At 41.8% G+C, this 14,407-nt stretch overlaps 1 protein-coding gene and 1 pseudogene across 15 annotated transcripts in view; both read left to right on the top strand.

Moving 5' to 3' along the window:
- IQSEC1 (IQ motif and Sec7 domain ArfGEF 1) overlaps nt 1-14,407 on the top strand; it is a 1,458,014-nt gene that overhangs the window by 1,345,029 nt on the left and 98,578 nt on the right. For all 15 annotated transcript variants that reach the window (XM_077452165.1, XM_077452166.1, XM_077452169.1 and 12 more), the window contains one exon: nt 3,279-3,401. In XM_077452165.1, coding sequence (XP_077308291.1) covers nt 3,279-3,401 — 123 coding nt within the window. The remainder of the gene's footprint in view (nt 1-3,278; nt 3,402-14,407) is intronic.
- LOC143927801 (large ribosomal subunit protein eL15 pseudogene) lies at nt 11,867-12,572 on the top strand (annotated as a pseudogene).

Here is a 14,407-nt window from a genome sequence, read left to right as displayed (position 1 = left end):
CGTACCCTGAAATTGTACCTGCGAGACCTATTCTCCAGGTCTTCTATCTTTGCGTTTGCCTGATCTAGTTGGTCCTGGAGAGATGTAATCATTCTAGAGTTTTGGTTCACTCTTTTCACAGTACCGTCCATTTTTGACTCAATGGTGTCCAACCTCTCCTATATTTTGAAAGTCATTCCTCATGCCCGTGGTGATTATAGTACATGCTTTGGACAGTTCTTGTTGTAGTAGAGCAGAAAATCTAGCCAGGAGGACCGCGTCCCCTGAGTAAGTTGCCGCAGGGATGGGGTGCTGGCCGAGTCCGCTACTATTTTGACTCAACGCCACTTCAGCCAACTCAGCCATCTGCCTGTCTGTGGAGGAGGCCGGAGAGTCTGCAAACATAACACAGTCAGGGGAGCCCGACCCAGGGGATAGTTGTCTTTGTTGAGAGAAGAGCTCATCCTGAGACTGGGATGAAAAGGGGTCTCTATGAACCTCAGCTTGGGTGACAATGCTAGAGCGAGGTAATGGCTTCTGCTGATTCAGTTCCCCTCTGCTTGCTATGACCCCCCTCTCCATCCCCTGAGCAGCTTGTGGGGAATTATACTCCTGCGAGTGACCGCCAGTCTCTGTGGGTTGTAGTGGGGAGTGGGCTCGCTGGGCAAGTAAACCGCCAAGGTCTGTGTCCTCTTCCCCCTGCTGCTGCTCGTCTGGAGGGGCTGTGTGTTGCTGAGGAGGACTTGGGCTGCCGCGCTGCGTGTCTCCCCTCCCGGGCGCCATCTTGGCCCGCTGTGAGGCCTGTAAGGAGCGGGACTTACGAGACTGCTGGAGGTGCTGTTTGTGGTGTGATCTGCTCCCCGCCGCCCTCTGCGGCATCCTCCGCTCCCAGTACACTGCCTGCTGGTCCGGTGTTGTCCCGATCGGCTCCCGTCGCTCTTTGTACCTTTATTTGGGCCGAAGGCTAGCGGAGCCCGATCAGAACATGTCCGATCTCGGCGCCTCGCGCATGCGCACTTTTTAGTAACCACTTTAGTAGCGGTACCTACTACAGTGATTCCCAGCTTCCACATGGATCGGCTATGTATAGCACATGCATACAGGCTGGATCAATGTAGCTATGCGAAAATATTTATACCTAAACCAAGTGTACGTACGTGAACCCTTACCTTGTAAAGCAACCCATTCAGTTTAGAATAGGGGTAGGAAGTAAAACATTTGTGTATACATAGAAAAAAATATATAACTACCTTTTTTTTTTTTTTTTTAATTACATGTGTTCTCTGAATGGTACCTGTGCTGAGTGAGTAACCTCCTGTGTTCACTATGCAGCAGGGCAGCTGCTCGGCATGGGACCCGGAATATAATGATGCACACTGTAACAGGGGTGTCTACTGCAGGCATTTTCAGCTTTCATGGGGATTGGTCAGGTATGGCACATGCCATGCCAAGCTGGACCAGTATAACTATGCAAAGATCTCCATACCTAAAATTCAGCTTTAATTGTGTACTACTTTGAAGATGTGCCCTTTGTCTTGAATCCCTCCTGAAGAATATATGTGCATTTACTACTTCAATGCTTATAACTACAGAATTGAATGAAGTTTTTTTAAAGTGAATAATAGGGGTACAGGTTCACTTTAGCTACTAAATGTGTTGTTCTACACTAAACCTTTCATTTGACTTCTGACCTCTTTTAAAAGGCTAGAAAGCATGAGGCATGGATAACCTCTGCTGAGACTAATTGGGTAATAATTAGTGTCTCCAGCATGTAGGAGTTAATCTCCCATGATATTCAGATGGTTTTGTTTTAAAAAGAGGAAAGTATTTTTTTAATATAGTTGCATGCCTCCAAGATAAGCCTGTGTTAATTGTGTTAATTGTTATGTATGTCCAGGTTTTGGTGCTTACAGTTTGGAAGTTTGTTTCAGTGGTGTAAGTACAGTACAGTACAAAAACTTGATTTCAGTGTAATTTTTTTTAAACATTTTATAGTTGGGATTTTTATTTGGGCAAGAAACTGTTTTATAATATGGAATGCCAGCAGCTAACATCTTTGGCTGGGGAATGGGGGTACCAGGAACAGGCTTCATTGCCTCCATGTATGGCTGGTGCAAAGGGCACTTGCTTAGTTTTTATAAGTGTGCATATCTACACTATAGTGTTAAAAGTATTGGGACGCCTGCCTTTACACACACATCAACTTTAATGGCATCCCAGTCTTGGGCCATAGGGTTCAATATTGAATTGGCCCACCCTTTTCAGCTATAACAGCTTCAACTCTTCTGGGAAGGCTCTCCACAAGGTTTAGGAGTGTGTCTATGGGAATGTTTGACCATTCTTCCAGAAGAGCATTTGTGAGGTCAGGCACTGATGTGGATGAGAAGGCCTGGCTTGCAGTCCTTGCTCTAATTCATCCCAAAGGTGTTCTATAAGGTTGAGGCTTCCCAGAAGAGTTGAGGCTTTTATGGCTGCAAAGGGTGGGCCAACCCAATATTGAACCCTACGGACTAAGACTGGGATGCCATTAAATTTCATGTGCGTGTAAAGGCAGGTTTCACAATACTTTTGACAATATAGTGCATGTATGCATAGGCAAAAAAAAAAAATTCTTGCCATCAGGTTCGCCATCAAAGGTTTCAAGCCTTTATCAGCATTTATCAGTTTTATGTCCCTGTCTGATAAGAAAATGATGGCATTATGGGGACAAAGGCGGAAACAAAACCACATCACATTTTTGGTAGACAGAGGAATCCTTAAGCCGGCCATAGATAAATCTCGGCAGGTTCAGTGGGACTTGCCAGGATTCAATCCATCTATGGCAACCAGTATGTCGGATTTTAAGTATGTGATTATTGCCAGCAGCTATAGCTGCTAGCAGTAACCACTGTGTTCTCCTAACAGGGACGGCTCCCCAACTCTCGCATTCCTTGGATTGGTATTTTGTGGAAAAATCTTTCCAATAGGGTTATAAGCAAAATAAACATGTAAGAGAATTTTTTACTCTTCTTGACACTATCCAGAATAAAAAAACAAAAGAATCTAGTGGCAACTAGGCTTCTATATAGGTTTGCAAAAGTTTGAATTGTTCAGAGGCCTCTGCAGTCCATTTGTCATTTATTCAGGATGCTGAGGAATTTGCATAATATTTCTTTTTCAGAATTACTGTTTACTACCAATTAATTATAACAAATTACATACTTATCATGTTTTAACTTACTTGTTACAAGTACCTCATTTGCTAATAGTGCTCCTTTTCCCAATGGAGATATTGAAGCAAATGTAATTGTGTTTTCCAGCTGCGTGGTTGATGAAATGGATTTCTCTGCAATGGAATTAGATGAAGCTCTCAGGAAGTTCCAGGCTCATATCAGGGTTCAAGGAGAGGCCCAGAAAGTAGAGCGACTCATTGAAGCATTTAGGTGGGTACTCAAAATCAACTTTTTTTAGTTTTTTTTACCCAATGTATTATAAAATCTTTCTCTTTTAAGGGCTAAGTTCCCTTTTTAAACATGCTACATGTAATGCCTGTATTTACGCTGTACATATAACTGTACAGCGGGCGAGGGTTCTTCAAACTCCACACCTGCTCTCAGATTTTTGCCTGCAGTGACATCTACAGGTGATACTTGGTATTACATACAGCCATTCAGCTATAGGTTTGTAGCTTCAATAGACTGCAAGTCTTCTGCCCGTACCTCGGTGCAGGGTTTCAGTTTGACAGCTTTAGAGAGTGTGTGCAGGAGCCTAACATTGCATCCACAATCTGCGGACTGCAGGTGCAATACATTGGAAGGTCCTGTAGAAGCAAAGTAACAAATTCACATTATTTTTTACTTGCAAAAATATGTGCATTTATTAATTTATTATTGTTATTTTTGTCAAAGGCATCCTTAGCCTTTACATTTTTTAGTAATTTTTTTTTTTTTTATATTGTATGTATTATTATGTATTTGTTACAAATGTAATTCCAGTTACAGAGAAGGTAAGATTTTTGCCTGCAGTGACATCTACAGGTGATATTTGGTATTACACACAGCCATTCAGCTATAATGGAGCACTCTGAATATTATTTTAGCCTGTTAGTCACTCTTTATAGTGCCACTTAAATACAGGATGATGGCTCCACTACAGGGATTTATTTTTTATTTACGTAGTTATAAAAATCTAAAAGTTTAAGAAAATACATGACTGCAGATAACTTAACAAAGCTACCACAATGAAAACTCTACTCAAATAATGCCACCACACTACTTTGAATTGGAAAGGGCAAGGTCAGAGTTGATTTGAATAAACAAAGCATGTTTTCAGCTAATGTAACAGAAAGCCATATTTCGCAACAGTTAAAGCCTGTCAGTCACAGATAAACTGAGAATACCAAGCAAAAGACCATACCTGTTCTAACTCTGAAATTCTGGATAGGCATCGCTAGGGAAGGCATCAAGAAGGGACTATTTAAATAGACCCCTGGCAAAATAAACTGGCCAATAAAGCTGTAATAATAAGAAACAGGGAGGTTGGGTGGGGAATTTGTAGGTGGCTGGACAACTTTAGATCAATTCAACCTCCAGAACTCACTAATTAGCTTCTGCTTGCTGTGTTTTAAGTAGAAATGCACAGCTGAAACACATAAACTGTATGTATAAATATGTTACCCGCCAAAGGATTTGTAATTCTATTCAGTCTTATGATTCACACACCCCTGGCACACTGCATAGCCAGGTAGTTGAAAACCCTATTATCTGCTTTAGATTTGAAGTGTCTTGTAGCTTCTCTTCAGTTTGCCTTTTGGTCAGGGAGTCAAGATTTGTGAGCAGACAGGTGACACAGGAATAAGTGTATATAAAATATGGGGGTTGATTTACCTAAGGCAAATATACTGGGCGCTGCAAGTGCACTTGCCCCAGAGCTTCGTAATTAAGGTAAAGCTTCATTTTGCAAAAAATACTCAATCACATGCAAGGAAAATAAAAAAACAGCATTTTTGCTTGTACATGATTGGATGATAGAAATCAGCAGAGCTTCCCCTCATTTCAGAACTTCCCCTCAGATCTAAAGACGTCCTTATGTGTGTATTTTGTCTTTGAATACTGCTTTTCTGTAGTAATTTTCCGTAAAATGTGAATCCTCTAGTCACAACAATAGACAAACAATAACAGTTCTAATTTTTTGTGTCTGTATTGAATACACCCCATAAACATTCTCAGTGCTGTGGGAAAAGTAAGTGAACCCGTAGAGTTAATAGGTGGTTGAACCTAATATGTATCCTCCCTTGGCAGCAATGACTTCAAGCAAGTACTTTTGGTAGCTCTGGATCAGATCTGCACAACATTCAGGAGGAATTTTTGACCATTGCATTTAACAAAACTGCTTCAGCTTAGACACATTTGTAGGATGTCTGCTGTGAACACCTATCGGTCATTCCACAGTATCTATATAGGAGTTAAGGTCTGGGCTCTGACAGGGGCACTTCAAAAAAGCGCATTTTCTTTTTCTGAAGCCAGCCTGTAGTGGATTTACTTTGATACTCAAGGTCATTGTCTTCATTATTGTCTTCATCGCCCAACTTCTGTTGGGCTTCACCTGGCGGACAGCCACCCTGACATTATCTTGTAGGATATTTTGGTAAATTTGGTAATTAATTTTCCCCTCAATGATGCTAAGTGATTTAGGCCCTGAAGCAGTGAAGCAAGACCAAATCATCATGTTCTCTCCACCATGCTTCACTATTGGAATGCTGTTTGATAAGCTGTGCCATTTTTGTGCTTAGTATTTATTTCATCAGTTCAAACAATATTTTCCCAGTATTTTCCCAAGGTGTTCTGACAAACTTTAGGTTCGCAGCAATATATATATTTTTTGGAGAGAAGTGGGTTCCTCCATGGTGTTCTGCCATTGACACCCTGTGTCAGGGGAGGCAGGAGAGGCAGATCCTCATCTGCAATGAAAATTAAAAAAAAAACGATTGAACTTTGAGGGTCATAGCTTTATGCCCTAGGGTCACAGAGTGGTTGGTAGCCAAAGTTCTACCCCACCGCATGTTGAAATTTCGGGCTCCTGGCACCATGGTTTCCGGAGATACAGGACTCCTTGCGCAGCCTGTCAAAAGATACATACAGCGTGGCCAGTTTAAATACAAGCTGGCACATGCTGTTTGCAGCAGACTGAGAGGATGAGCTCACAGTGTCTCTCACTTCTTGTTAGAGGCACTGAGCTCAATGGACAGCTTGGAGCCTTGGACCAATGGTAAAGCATTGGTCCAAGCTGCCCAATAAAAGATGTTGCAGTAGAGGTTCTCCTCTCACTGCAGTGTCATAGAAGGGTCATGTGTCTAAAAGAAAAATGCTGCCTTCCAGCCCAGCCCTCTTAACTACAAGGAAAAAACATTTATGGATATAAGGTTTACCCATAATCCCATGTTTTTCTCCCACATTTAAGAGGGAGAATCTGCTGTTGCTGAAAAGGTACTTTTTTAATCAAGTTAAATAATATATTATTATGCTATATGTTATAACATAATAAATTATTATTTATCTATTTACTGTGAAATTACTGGTTTGAAGTCATAACTTCAAACTTTAGTAATTTGTCCATTAAGCCACCTGCTTGAGTGTAGTTTTAGAAAAGATAGTAAAGTACCTTAAAAACAATATATAATTACTATTTGTATGATACTTGATTAAGGTAATTAACCATTTGCCACCCAGGTCAATCTGACACTTCTCTACTTCATGTAAAAATCATAATTTTTTTTTTTTGCTAGAAAATTACCCAGAACCCCTAAACATTATATATATATATATATATATATATATATATATATATATATATATATATATGTTTTTAGCACACACCCTAGGGAATAAAATGGTGGTCGTTGCAACTTTTTATGTCTCACAGTATTTGCGCAGCAATTTTTCAAATGTAATTTTTTGCAAAAAAAAACTGTTTTGTGAAAAAATATATATATATTATTTCCATCATCAACAAAAAGGGTAACTGAAAAACATTTTAAAGGGACCGCATTTGTAAATATTTTTTGTTAAATGAGTATAACTAGTAGAACTGCAATTGTCTACATAATGAGAATCATAACTTGTGAATCTGTAACCTGTGTGTATCTGGCTCAGATACTAGCCAGTGCCTCACCAGCATAGCAGCAAGACAGGATCTCTGTGTCATCCCCTGACAGAATGGAGATCTGCCTTGCTTACTGGCAGATCCCCTTTCTGTCTCTCCGGGAAACGATTGCCAGCGGCCGATGGACATCAAATCCACCAGACCCACTGTTCGACTCCCCTGCCTCCAGCGGTGCACAAGCGCCCACAGATCATTGTGTACGAGCCCGATGTACTCCTACAGCGATTCGCGCAGCCAAGCTAACCTGCCGCAGTACAACTGTGGCAGCTGGTGGGCAAGCGGTTAATCAAATTAGCTCTAAAGAACACCTCCAAACTTATTTGATTAATTGGACTCTAGTTGTGAAAACTATCGGCTCCAATTAGCTTTCAATAAAGCAATTATTTCAAGGGTTCACTTACGTTTTCCTCCAGCACCGTAAATGTTTAATTGGTATGTTCAATAAAGACACAAAAATTTGAATTGTTTGTATGTTATCAGCTTAAGCATATTGTGCGTGTCTTTTGTTGTGTCTTGGATGAAGATCAGATCACATTTTATGGCAAATTATTGTAGAAAACAATTTAATTCCAATTGGTTAACATCCTTTTTCTTGCCATTGTAAATACACAACCCCAATTCTAACGCTGTGTAAAATCTACTTAAAAAAAAAAAAAAAAAGCTACGATTTGCAAAACCCATATTTTATTCACAATAGGAAATAGAAAACATGAAATGTTTAAACTGAGAAAATGTACCATTTTAGGAAACAAAATAAGGTAGTTTTGAAATTGATGGCAGCAACACGCCTCAAAAAAGTTGGGACAGGGCCATGTTTATCACAGCCTAGCATCCCCTCTACTTTTACCTACACTCTTTTTAAAGTGATTGTAAAGTCTAATTTTTTTTCAATAAAAATAACAAACATGTTATACGTACCTGCTCAAATTTGGTTTTGCACAGAGCAGTCCCGATCCTTCTTTTCTCGGGTCCCTCTTTGCTGTTCCTGGCCCCTCCCTCCTGTCGAGTGCCCACACAGCAAGCAGCTTGCTATGGGGCACCCGAGCCGAGTCACAGCTCCGTGTGTCTAATCACACACGGAGCTGTGTCCCAGCCCCTGCTCTTTATATACCCAGTCATGTCACTGACCTAATTAGTTGCACAATGTTCTTCCAGCTCTTCCTTGGTAGTACCACTTACTTTGCCAGCTTTCACAGAATCATGCCTGTTTTTAATGCAGTGTAGTCTGGGAACCCAAAGATCACGGGCATCCAATATATCCAATGTGTCAGCCTTGTCCCTTGCACACAGAGATTTTCTTCCAGATTCTTGGAATCCTTTAGTGATGATATATATTGTAGATGATGAAATATTTCAATTCTTTGCAATTTTTCATTGAGAACATTATTCTGAAATTATTCAACAATTTTTAGATGCAGCTTTTCACAGATTGGTGAACTTCTGCCCATGTGTGAGACATTCTGTCTCTCTAAGATGCCCTTTTTGTTGTCTTGTCCCAACTCTTGTGAGACGTGTTGCTGCCATGAATTTAAAAATACCTTTTTTTTAAAAAAAAGGATATTCCCAGTTTAAATAATTGATATAATTTAAATTTTCTATTGTGAATAAAATATGGGTTTATGCAATTTTACATTATGTTTTTATGTAGATTTTATGCAGCATCCCATCTTTTATGCAATTGGGGATAAATATATATATTCATTTAAAGTTGGATTCTGGGCAAAAATCTAAGCATGCAAATACAATAAATAAATATAAAAATGTAGCGCTGCCCCCAAGGGGGCTACTGATTTTAATTGGTTCTTCCCCAAAACAGTACAGAGGCTGCCAAGCAACAGTCCATTCACTCTGGCTCCAAAAAATAGTCTAGGGGTTGTTTTTTTGTGCTTTATTGCTGGTAAAACTTGTAACGGGAGAGGGATTAGGGCATAAGATACTCCAAAACAGGTAGTAGCAATTAGAGGACAGTCATCTCCTTAAGCAACTATATTGGACAGTCTAAGGCCCCACAGCTAGGGACCTTGAGAAAAGTCTCTTTGGCATCTGATTATCCTGCACCATTACATAGCTATTGGTACCCAGTGCAATCTCAAGAAAACCACACAGTACCGCACTTCTCTAAGCTAACAGTCCAGGACACTGCTAAGGACAGGGAGTGGCCAGTATCTAAGGCCTTATGATAGCTGCCTAAGTCCAAACTACCTCTCTCTAAAAGCACACAGTCACCAGGAATCAATTCAAGGGCCATTACTCACAAATCCCCATAACAACTGCTACCTTCCAGTCTCCTCCCGACACAATCCAGTAAGTGAAACAGTCCTCTGGAAAGACCCCTTTGATGAAGTCCTGCAATACGTTCCAAGTCTTTTCCAGGTCCCTTCTGCCACTGCTGAGACCTCACAGAACAGCAACACAGTCCACATGCTGCCTCAGCTTGAAACTCTCCTTGAGAAAAAGACAATCTCTCCAGGGCTGCAGACTATTAGCTTCCCAGCCATCATCTGGGCACATCTCCCAACCCTCCATTGGCTAGACCATCAATATTTTGGTATTTGAAGTCTCCCTCTCTATGCTCTAGAAACGTCTTCCAGAGACAGTTGGAAGCAATCAAACTCCCAGCCTCTGAGACCCTGAACAGACCAGACAATCACTGTTCCCTTGATTGCAGAAGGAGCCAAAAACAAAATGTACCTAGTATCCTGCACTAGGAGGATGATGTGTGTGTGTATATATATCTGCGTGTATGTATGTGTGTATATATACTGTGTATGTATATATATTTTTTTTTATAAATTTACATACATTTAAATCATGTATTTTGTTATTTGCCTAGAATCTAACTTTACATTCATACACAAGGGTAGCAAGAGAAAGCCATATCAGGAATGCATAATATTTTGAGCTCCATACAGTTAATTAAAGGTTTAAGCCTCACTAAGCTGTTGCAGTTTGACTTAAGCAGAATCAGATGGTCAGAGCTCGGTCACTTGGAATTTGAACAGCATGTGTGAAAACACTGGGGAGGGATGAGCTCTCCCTGCAAATCAAGTGTCTATATGAAGGTCAGGCACAATGATTACATTTTATGGAAGCTGATGTATATGCTTCAGTGTGAAGAAGAACATTGGAAAACGGACAGGTATTGAAAACACTGATTGGAAAATAAATGATTTGCAGTGAAGTAAGCATGAAATATAAAACGAAGGACAGCGCTAAGAACATATTTGCAATCATTGCATGCGGCTTGGGAAGGTTTTGGTTTTCCCGATGGTTCTTTCACGTATGCCCTTCCAGATGTTTGTGAAGCATTCCCATCTTTGCTAGTAGAGACTAAATAGGTTGCAGTGCTCACTACATGTGTGCGTTTGTAGTAAAAAATCTATTGCTGTTGCTTCTAACAGCATAGAAATGTGTTGTAAAGTAGATATGAAGGCAGTTTGTTAGAAATATAGAGGGTATTTTGTGCTCACGCAGGAATCAGACTGTGTATGAAAAGTAAATGAAATGGACCTTTACCATCGCTTTCTCTCTCTACTGCTTTATTTTTCTATGCATAAGGCATTGAAAAGGGCTGTTAGCAAGCTTATAGGTGCAGTGCTATGTCTGGACTACAAACCCCAGCAGCTCTTGGCAGACTTCCACTGCAGCAGGCAGAGAGGGGCAATGGAAGTGCATCAACACAATCCTGTAGTCTGACAAGTGGCAGTGTGCGCAGGACAGTGATAATGACACTGCTGCTTTGAAAGGCAGTAGGTGATCATTGTCACCCTTAGAGACCCTTCACACCAAGCCGCGGGGGGCATCAGCGGTAAAGCGGTGCTATTTTTAGCGCCGCTTTACCGTAATTTTAGTGGTGCTTTTCGGCCACTATCGGGGCGGTTTTAACCCCCCTTCACAAGCGGCCGAAAAGGGGTTAAATCCGCCCGCAAAACGCCACCAGAGCGGAGTTTTGCTGGCGGTATCGCAGTGCTGCCCCATTGATTTCAATGTGGAGCAGCGGTGAGTTCACCGCTCCAAAGAAGCTGCTGGCAGGACTTTTTGTGACGCCCTGCCAGCACACCGCTCCGAGGGCTTTCACACTGGAGTGCATGGAGTAGCTTTTTTCAGGCACTATACAGGCGCTATTTTTTAGCGATGTAGTGCCTGAAAAATGCTGGGAGTGTGAAAGGGGTCTAAAAGAAAAAGGCCTATGACCTCGACACTGACTTGCTCACATGTAGAATACTGGTAAAATACATAAGACTGTGCTTTGGCCGCATGCACACTGGACGTTTTTTGACATTTTTACAGCAGCTGTTTTTGGCTGTAGATGCTTTTTTCTACAGTCATTAAACTCTCCATCATGTTATCTTATGTGTCCATGCACACATAGGCTGTTATCAGCAGTTTTGGGCAGTGGCGTTTTTGAGCAGTAAAAAAACCCCCCAAAACTAGTGGGTTCTGAGAGACGTTTTGTAGCTGTAAAAAGGGCCCCTTTCACACTGGGGCGGTGCGGGCATCGGCGATAAAGTGCCGCTATTTTTAGCGGCGCTTTACCGTCGTTTTAGCGGCAGTCTGTGGCTGAAAAAGGGTTAAAACCGCTCGCAAAGCGCTCCATTGATTTCAAAGATGCGGCGAGCAAGACTTTTTTCACCGTCCTGCTAGCGCACCGGAGGGCTTTCACACTGGAGTGAAAGGGGCCAGTTATTTTGAAAACCGCCCCAGTGTGTGTGAAAGGGGCCTAAACGCTCAAAAATGTCGCTCACCTTTCCGGCTGCCGAGCTATCAGCATAAGCCAGCATGGGTGCCTACAAGTACATGCAAGAGCTATGGAGGAAGAAGCAGTCGGATGTGATGCGATTTCTCCTGCGTGTCCGCTGCTGGCAATATCGCCAACTGTCTTCTCTCCATCGGGCACCACGTCCTACTCGCCCAGACAAAGCTCGTAGATTGGGCTACAAGGCCAAGCAAGGGTATGTCATCTACCGTATCAGAGTTCGCCTTGGTGGACGTAAGCGCCCCGTGCCCAAGGGTGCAACCTATGGTAAACCTGTGCACCATGGTGTGAACCAGATCAAGTTTGCTCGTAGCCTGCAGTCTGTCGCTGAGGAGCGTGCTGGCCGTCACTGTGGAGGACTGAGGGTCCTTAACTCCTACTGGGTTGGTGAAGACTCCACTTACAAGTTCTTGCAGATCATCCTCATTGACACTTTCCACAAGGCCATCAGACGCAATCCAGACACCCAATGGATAACAAAAGCTATGCACAAACACAGGGAGATGCGTGGGCTGACATCCGCTGGCAAAAAGAGTCGTGGTCTTGGCAAAGGTCACAAATTCCATCTTACCATTGGTGGCTCACGTCGTGCTGCCTGGAGAAGACGCAATACTCTTCAGCTCCACCGTTACCGCTAACTGGGTTCTTACTTGTAAATTTGACATTAAAATAAAGTTGTTTTTGGACAATAAAAAAATGTCGCTCACCAGCATTTTTTTAATGTTTTTGCTGCCTATTATATCCCTCCTACTTTCAGGAGCCATTTTGAAAAGATAATCAATGTTTTTCACTTTACCTATCAGCGATCTAATGTTATAGCTGATCAAGAGAGCGGTTTTGCCTTACGAAAGTTTTGATCTTTCTGTCTATCCAGTCCTGAGATTTATACAGTCTACCACAAAGTAATGCTCTGTCTGCTGGGGATGGGGTGCTTATTTTTTTTTTCCAGTAACACCTATTGGTCTCATCCATGTGCTCACTCTGTGATGAGTGAAAGCAGATGCAAAAGAATAATTTGCTTATTTCTCTGTTACTCTGCTTTCTCCTTCTATTGTCATGATGCTTGCATTGCAGTACAACTGTATGGCTGCTTGTACTGATTCTTCCTCTCCTGGTCTGAGTTCTGCTGTGCAAGAGGCTGGTACCAGGTCAGAGTCAGGTACTTACTCTGCTTACAGTTAAAAAAATAAAAATAAATAATAAGATTTAAGAATGTGTTCTAGAATACAGAGCTGGATTAATTTGTGATTTTTATGTCTGCCTAAAATTCATCTTTCATATTAACAAGGGACATAAAACTTAACTGTGATCAGATGGCTGGTTACTTTATCTCTTGGGGGGTATCCATTACAAGATGTCACTGCTGTGGTTTCTGACTGTGCACTGTGTAATGTCTGTTACACCCTCATTCTACTTCTGCCACTGTTGTGCCTGTGGCTGGTAGCCTGGTGATCTGAGAACCTGTGCTTGTGATGCAGGAGAGATAATCCCCAAACACACCCCCTCCAGGCTCCTTGTGTATGAAAAGTCAGTACTAGGGATGGGCTTTATCTTCAGGTCGAACATGAGTTAGACTCAAACATTGGTTGTTTGCTGAATAGCGAACAATTTGGAGTGTTCGCAGCAAATACGAAAGCTGGGGACCTTCAGGTCTGTATGGATTTTAAGGGGAACCCCACGCCAAAATAAAAAAAAATGGTGTGGGGTCCCCCCAAAAATCCATACCAGACCCTTATCCGAGCACGCAACCTGGCAGGCCGCAGGGAAAGATGGGGGGGACGAGAGAGCACCCCCCCTCCTGAACCGTACCAGGCCACTTGCCCTCAAAATTGGGAGGGTGCTTTGGGGTAGCTCCCCAAAGCATGCTGTCTCCATGTTGATGGGGAGAAGGGCCTCATCCCCACAGCCCTTGCTCGGTGGTTGTGGGGGTCTGCGGTCGGGGGGCTTATCGGAATATTGGAAGCCCCCTTTAACAAGGGGACCCTCAGATCCCGGCCCCCCCTGTGTGAATTGGTAATGGGGTACAGATGTACCCCTACCATTTCACAAAAAAAGTGTAAAAAATGTTAAAAAAGACAATAGACAGTTTTTGACAATTAGATGAAGGGGTACTGTGAATAGATCTGGCGCTATACCTGTATATGAAAATACCTAATAATGTGATAGATTAAAAGTGTTACATCAATCCGGTGTATAAGTGCCAATTGTGCAATATATTATTCTAGTATTGAAGTAAAAATGTAAACTATAACCAAAAAAATCAAAAAAGTGTGTATATAGAATATTTGTCGCCCTGATAAATATTTGCCAGCGTGCTGGCTAGAAATGTAAAATTTAGCTTAAGTGCAATGGAAAGCCTAAATTAATAAACTCTAGATCATATGAATACCTTAAACCTGTGAGCTACTTAATATGTTGGTGATAACTGAGATGAAAATTGTACATGTAAAATATGAACCACAAAATTAACCCAGTAGTTGGGTTTAAAGTGCACAAATGTGACAATCAGGTCTATGCATGCAATGATAAAAA

Source organism: Lithobates pipiens, unplaced genomic scaffold (genome assembly GCF_037356315.1).
Source record: "Lithobates pipiens isolate NorthernLeopardFrog02 unplaced genomic scaffold, aLitPip1_a1.2 Scaffold_23, whole genome shotgun sequence".
Taxonomy (NCBI): Eukaryota; Metazoa; Chordata; class Amphibia; order Anura; family Ranidae; genus Lithobates; species Lithobates pipiens.
The sequence above is the reverse complement of the archived record's forward strand: the minus strand, read 5'-3'. Positions and strand labels throughout refer to the sequence as shown.